At 52.6% G+C, this 7,514-nt stretch overlaps 1 protein-coding gene across 2 annotated transcripts; it reads right to left on the bottom strand.

Annotated features, from left to right (window-relative positions):
* Positions 1–244: 244 nt before the first annotated feature.
* LOC122375917 (DNA-directed RNA polymerase II subunit RPB1-like) lies at positions 245–3,796 on the bottom strand. Of its 2 annotated transcripts, XM_043355498.1 has the most exons (4): positions 3,703–3,796; positions 2,607–2,743; positions 1,521–1,665; positions 245–1,221 (listed from the first exon to the last, which is right to left on the bottom strand). In XM_043355498.1, the coding sequence occupies exons 1-4, from the start codon at positions 3,725–3,727 to the stop codon at positions 602–604; spliced, it is 927 nt and encodes a 308-aa protein (XP_043211433.1). In that variant the 5' UTR covers positions 3,728–3,796; the 3' UTR covers positions 245–601. The 2 variants fall into 2 exon arrangements, with proteins under 2 accessions (XP_043211433.1, XP_043211432.1); XM_043355497.1 differs by lacking the exon at positions 3,703–3,796 and having other exon boundaries at positions 2,607–3,653.
* Positions 3,797–7,514: the final 3,718 nt, after the last annotated feature.

Genomic DNA, 7,514 nt, shown 5'->3' with positions numbered 1-7,514 from the left:
AATTGGTATGCTGTTGCTCTTTTCTGCAGCTGTTTTGTTGCTTCACGTCGCTTGTTGAGAAACGGGGGCTTTCAGCCTCCCCAAATAGCAGGTCGGCAGCGCTGTCACTCGGCACTCTGAGCTCTCTACCGAATTGGGTGTTTGTGCAGGTTTGCGAGTCATGGTCCTGGGTCACGCTCTGTATCATACCGATACACTTGGTCCTCGGCCTGTCGTCCTTCAACGTCATTCGTTTTTAAATGCGTTTTTATATTATGCTAAATATCATGTATTTGTTCCGACCTGGTTTATGAAATGACACACACATGACGTTGAACACTGACAAGTCCAACCATAAGCGCTACCGTTCGATGCTTATGACTAGACAAGCCTAAACGAGCACTACACAAAAGAAGAAAGACGCATCACTCGCTGAGTTTCAGCTCCGCCTTGGGCGGTCGCGCTGACAGAGACAGAAGGCACCGCTGCTCCTGCCGTTCCGCCGCTCAGTCTCACACACCATGAACACCACTGGCATACAGAACTCGCTCACTCACGCTCACACTCACTCCGATAAATAGGGCGGCCTCAGCGGCCTGGCACTCGGCTGGTCCTCGGCTGCTCAGTTGCGCGGCAGGTTGTAGAGACCCGGCGGCGGGCGCAGCGTCGTCGTGGTGGTCGTCGGCGGGATGTACTGGTTGGGCACCGGGCGCACGGGCTGGGGACGGGGGCGGCTGGGCTGCGGCTGCGGGCGCACGGGCTGGGGACGGGGGCGGCTGGGCTGCGGCTGGGGACGCACGGGCTGGGGACGGGGGCGGCTGGGCTGCGGCTGCGGGCGCACGGGCTGGGGGCGGGGACGGCTAGGCTGCGGCTGCGGGCGGGGGCGCGAGGTCTGCGGGGCCTGGTACTGGGGCCGCGGGGTGGTCTGCGGGGGCTGGTACTGGGGCCGCGGGGTGGTCTGCGGGGGCTGGTACTGGTTCTGCTCGCTGGCCGGCCCGTTCACCACGCTGCCGACGTTGTTGCTGGCGGCCGAGTCGGGCACCACGCCGATCTCCTCGTTCTTGGAGTAGAACTGCTCGGCACTGTCGCAGTCCACCTCGTTCCACCACTGACACGCGAAGCCCTCCTGGTTGAAGATGGTGCCGTTGGGGCAGAGGAAGGAGAGCTTCATGGCCTCGCCGCCGGGCACGGGGCTGCACACGTGGAACGGCTGGCAGCCGGCCTCCACATCGGCGTAGTAACCTGCCGCCGGACGGAGGGACGGTCAACACAGTGACGGCAGTCACAGACCAGTACATGAACTTCATCAGACATCAGAAAGGAGAGCACACTGCAGTTTATAGAGCGAGCTATACGACTGACGACTTACTATTTGCACTAATGAAATAACGTTTTAGAGAAATACAACTATGATTCATATATTTATAGTCCATTGTGGATGAGGTGCCGTTCTAATTGTAAGACCTTTTGACGTCTATCAGTGAATACTGCTGAGCTGAGGCCCTGTGTGAGGGCGATCAGCCGGCCATCCGCCCACTGACCGGCAATGCGTCCGTCGCAGGTGAAGCCGGTGGGCGGGATGGTGGCGTAGATCGGGTAGTCGACTCCGGGCTCCCCGGGCACGGCGTCACGCAGCCACTGCAGCGGGTCCGACGAGCCGTGGTGGTGGTCCTCCTCAGCGGACGGCTGGGGCGTCACAGACACACCCACAGGTCAGACAGGTCACAGTCGCTGACGGCGGTCTCAGGGGGCGGTGGAGGGGGTAAGGGAGAACCGCTGGGGCGTGAAGGCAGCGGAGAGGACGGCGTCGCCTGAGCGGTGACTAAAATGGGCACTCTGGCCATAAGTTTGAAGGAATACCATTTTGGTTAAGACGAGAACGTTTATCACTGCATACACCTTATAGGTTAAACACATCAAGGCTGGATATGTAAGCTATGATGTAAGATTGACAGCTCTCCATAATTGCATGACAAAGTATACCTACACTATCTGGATGGGCTGATCGCTGGTCAATGTCCAAAATTGGCAGGCTCCAGGCATTCCCGGCTCAATTCAGCGGATTGGGCTAGCCGTGGGAAGGGAGAACACGAAACATTCCTATTTTCCGGCGTTGATGATAGTAGGGGTCTCATGTGAAAGTGAATGGGTTCTGGAAAAAACATCTGATTAGAAGGGTTTCAGCAAACGCCAGCCGCAATACCTGAAATAATCTCGGTCAAAGAAGGTGACATTCAGTCAATCAGAGAAAACCAAATGCCATCACATCAATCGAGAAAGAAGTTAGACGATCAAATATTTACGAGGACTGATCAGCCATCTCAGGGGACTTTTGATCACTTTTCCTAGCTCTTCTTGGTTGTCATCCAAATAACTTCAATGGAGCTCTAGTGTTGCCAAATAATACCCCAATCAGCTCAATGTCGTCGCACTTGAATCTTATTCACGAAAAAGATGACACATAATAGGGCAATAAGTTTCCGTGAAGAGATTCAGAGCAGTTGCGTCATCGACGGGACATGTTTTCGACTCTCAGCGAGATGACCCCCGGTCGGCCCTCGACATCTTCACAACAGCTGGGCAGGTTGGGGTCGCCGGGTCAGCCGGGGTCGCGGCTTTGACCTCACCTTGACCACAGCGCCGCCGGGGTTGTTGCCGGCACCGAACGGGTCGCTCGGCTCCTGGTAGTCGTAGCCGGGCTTGGCCGTGGTGGGCGGGGCGCCGTAGCTGTAGCCGCTCTGAGCCGTGGCTAGGGCGGCCAGCGCTGCGAATGAGGCGGAACAGGCGGCTGTTAGCGAGACAGGGACACAGCCAGAGCTGTGGACCGCGGGCATGGGGGACAGCGGGCATGGGGGACAGGGGGACAGTGACACAGCCAGAGCTGTGCACAGCGGAAACAGTCGGCGATCAGCGGCACCGCGTTCACACGAATACACTGGACAAGAGGAGCTGCAAAACTAGGACGGTCTGAGGGTTGCTGAGGGGCGGTCTCATCTGCATGACGGTCTGGGATGCAGGTTATTCTGAGCTGCCATGAGGGAAAACCAAAGTTGCACTGAGGGACTACCTGAGCTGCTCTGAGGGATGGTCGAAAATGATCCACTAAGGGACGGCTAGAGCCTAGAGTTGCACTTTACACGATCCGAGATCCAATAACAATTCATATGAGCTCTTCTGAGGACGACCAAAGCTGCGCTGAGGTGCGATCCTGGAGATTCGCTGTGGGATGACTCATTACCTACAGTTGGACCGTCTTGATCTAACTGCAGATGCATTGATGTATCAGGGACAAAGTGCGGACGATAAGACATTCAGGAAAAAAAACTACGAGGCAAAAATAACACAAAAACGCTCAAATAACAAAAAAAAACTTTTTTGGGGTCGTGTAGCATGACGGTTTGGACTACAAATGAAACACTAATGTAGGTAGGTATTTTATGCAATTACGGGGTAGAGAAAGATATCCAATGCACTTTAGGTGTGCAGGCAACTTTTTATGGAAACAAGCTTAGTTGCACGAGCTTAGCAGAATGCATAATCAGTAGCCGATTAAATGAATCAGGTAGCGATATTTGGTTCTTTTCTTATAATTTGTTCCAATACTCAAATGTTGCATCGTTCCTCCCAAGTTTTCGGTCTTTATATTCGAATGCAGCTTATCGAGATACTGTTTTCACTGTAAAGTGTTGAGCCCTGTGGTTGGCGGTCCGAGTGTCGACTCACCGCTGAATACGATAAATCCCCTCATGTCGGCGGCCGTGCAGGGCGCTCGGTTTGTGTCCGACGGCGGATGCTGTGCACCACTGATGCTCCCCTCCCGCCTCAGATACTATTTATACGGAGCCTCCGTAATTACGGGCCCGCGTCACGTGACCCTCGGGTCGGCGCCTCCCACCGGTCACGTGACGGCCGTGTCGCCGCCCGATACTCCACTTTCACTGGTCGGTGTGCCAAGTTCGTCTCCACCCCCGGGCCACGGGCGCACTTGAACTTGGGCGCGCGGCGCTGCGCCGGCCGTCGGCAGAGACGCCGGCGGGCGGCGCGGCGGCGGCGCTGCATGGAAGCAGACAAACGGCGAACCATGGAAGGGCGGGACTGGCAATCAGTTCACCGTATAGAATGAATACAGGATGGTGTGGCATGGTGACTGTCCACTGACATGCATATGGAGGTGTGTGTCCGTCACTACCGGGGGAAGCAGTGAGCGTATCCCGGAAGTAACTTAACTATGTTGTTAGCGTGTAGGAAACGACCAGGGCCAGGCGTCTTCCGATATAAATGCAACTTCATTTTGCTCGGACGTGTTTCCTATTTAATTATTTGTGATGTGTGTGTTACGCAAAAAAAGATGATACCTAACGAACAGGGTGTATTTGTAAATTTTAAGTTTTCGTTCCCTCCTATGGGCGCGATATATCTCGAGTTTCGAAACGCATCAGTCAAGCCCTGAGGCCTCGACAGGCCAGCGTTGTCTGGTCCAGTTCAAAGGATGATTTACTATCGTTCGCCATGAGATGACGGATCGGAATAAATGACGCCATATGCGCAAAAACGGCTCTTTTTCTCCGCTCCTTCAGGCTCTCTCAGCAACACTTTTCTCTCCAAAGAGCGACATGATATAGCAAGTGTGAATTCTCTCTGTACCTAATTGTGAAAATGTAACAAGGAAAAAGGGTCACGGATCTTGTTACGTATATTTTTTCTATGTGTGAAGGTGTAGCCACTGAGTGCGGAACGGACCAGATCTCCTAGCTAAGATGGAAGACGTCACAAAGCTTATCTACTTTACTTACTGATCTTGTATATATATGAAATAATACAACGGCAGGGTCTCGGATGACGAATTTTCAATGGGTGGGCAAATGCCAAAAGTTTGCCCGTATAGCAAAATTATGTATTTTTCGCTGTATTTTAGTTGCTAGTATGGTATCTTGGCTAGGATCTCCCTAAAGAACAGAGATATTACCCAGATATGATAAAGTTGTAATATCGCTGCGGTCACGGAGTACAATTCTGAGCCGTCAGTGTATTTTCTTGAATGCTGAATAACTGTCCGTCACGATTACCCGAAATTGTACCCTATGATTTTTAAATAATTTACACCAAAAGGTGAGGTCATAGGCGCGGGAGCCGGGGGGGGGGGGCAGTGGGGGCAGCTTGCCCCCCCCCCCCAACTCTGGGGCCGTGGGGGCGGTGCCCCCACAGCTTTGAGACGGAATATCACACTTTTTTTTGCAAATGTTTTCTTTTTTGTTGAAAAAGCCGAGGGGTGAAAAATAAGTGGCCTAAAACCGGTGAGAAAACTAGATTTGGGGGTACCCTAGGTTGATCTCTATTATGATGTGCCCCCCCAGTCGGAAAGTAGTTCCCGCGCCCCTGGGTGAGGTGCCAGCACCGCGTCGCGTAGCGCCGCGAAATTTGGTACGACTATTCCCTCATCAATTTTACACATGGTGTGCAAGTTTTAACCTCGTAACTTTTAAGGTCAGGTCACCAGGTCACTTTGAATGACCCAACCTCAAGTCACTTTTTTGCAACTTTGTCACCGTGCCAGAGCTACAGTAGATGTCGGAGGTCTTTGAAAGTCGCTGGATGTTATTAGGTCATTAGTAGCTACAATTTGTATATCTCGGAATTTTGATATCGAAGGTCAGGTCAATTTTTCGACCTCCCCATTATACGTCAATGGGGGAAAATCAACTCCCTGTTTTTACCACTAAAACGGGTCGGAATGGCCCCATATACCATACGTGACTTCATATACGATCAACCTTCACTACCTTGAGGTCTGTTTTGCTGTTGGGCAGCTGTAAGGTCATGTGACGTCATCAAAGGTCACCAAAGGTTTTTTGCCAATAACTCCGTACAGGAACGAGATACAGCCGCGCGGATGGTCTAATTGTGTTCAGCTCGTCAAGACGCATCGAATGATATACATGATGACCTCGAGGTCAAGTGACCTGAGGTCAACCTTTGACCTTGACCTTTCGAGGTCAACATATACATCAGTCGATGCGGATTAACGAGAGGATCACGATGATGCCCTTAGTTTATTCCTATTTTGATTTATTCGAAAGTTATTCGAGAAAAGCTCTCCATATCTAGCGCCGCCATTTTGACTTTTTTACCCCTGTGACGTCATCTTTGACCTGACCTGAAAATGACCTTGGTAAAAATTGTAGACCTTGTCCGTGCGTATCCGATGCCGTTTACCGCTTGTCGCTATCTTGCTTCCTTCTCGAGATCTCAGGGGGGAGGGGGCGGTTATCCGCCCCCCCCCCCCCGTCGGTTCTAAGTTGGCGCAGACCCCCGTCGGTGCGCGGGTTAACATTAGCCCTATGGGCGTTGCATGGAAAGAATGGGACCATAAGTCGGCAGTGCCCCCACCCCCCTTAATTGAAGGTGTTCCGCCGCTACTGGCCAGCGCAGTCTTCGACTTAATCCGCGCCGGGCCAGGAGTGTTTGAGTATCCCCTGCGCTTTTTTAATTACGAGCGAGCGAGCGCAGCGAGCGAAGCGAAGTATTTTCAATATAACGGAAAAATCTCAGTATGAGCGGCCCGGCCCGGCCCGGCCCGGCCTGTAACGCTTTTGAGAGGCTTATATCTCAGCAACCGCTGGACCGAATGGCCTGCGGTCTTTTTTTGCTGGGTAGCCCCATCCCTTCTACCCCGTAATTGACTACTTTTGATACATCTCAGTGACCGCCGTGGCACGTGCCACGTGGAAAGTCAAGGGTGTTCAAGCAGTTTTGCAAAAGTAATGATTTTGAGAGGCCCATATCTCAGCAGCGGCTTGAGCGATTGTCTTGCGGTCATTTTTATAGGGTAGCTGCATCCCTTCTACCAAAGGTCGGATACTCTTCATCTATGTGAGTGACCCCCACTGCACGTGCAAAATACAACAATAAGAGGTGCCAAATTGGTTCCCATTTCAGTAACTCGGTAATTACTGGGGCGATTTCGCTGAAACTTGGCATATAGGTAGGCACCCACCAGACAATGCATTCCCATGTGTTGCGGTTAGGGTGCTACTGCACGTGCGCACGTGCAGGGGGCGTTTCCAGATCTCGAGAACGGCTGGGCCGATTGCGCTCAAATTTGGTACGCGGTTGGGGACCGGTTAGTAGGGTGCCGTGCAAAAGTCATTTTGGACCACGTTTGCACGTGCGCACGTGCAGAATGCCGCTTCCAGATCTCAGGAACGGCTGGGCCGATTGCGTTCAAATTTGGCACACCGCTAGCGACCGGTTAGAAGGGTGCTTTAACCCGCGCCCTGGTGGGGGGGGGGCTATTTTTTGCCCCCCCCCCCTCCAGACTTTTCGATATATCTCCAGAACCGCTGCGCCGATCGTCACCAAACTTTCAGTACCCTCCCGGACATCAATTTTACACATTGTGACCAAAAATTTTTTTTCCAAAGGCTATGATAGGTTGGCCGGAAATGACGTCAGAGTGACGTCATGTTCTGCCGTTTTCGACCCAAAAAAGGGTTTTGCGGGAAGAGCTGTCAGGCCTATAGCTTTGCAAATACAGA

The sequence above is a fragment of the Amphibalanus amphitrite genome, unplaced genomic scaffold, assembly GCF_019059575.1.
Source record: "Amphibalanus amphitrite isolate SeventyFive unplaced genomic scaffold, NRLGWU_Aamphi_draft 001957F_arrow, whole genome shotgun sequence".
NCBI classification, from domain to species: Eukaryota; Metazoa; Arthropoda; class Thecostraca; order Balanomorpha; family Balanidae; genus Amphibalanus; species Amphibalanus amphitrite.
This window is presented reverse-complemented; position numbering and strand designations above follow the sequence as displayed.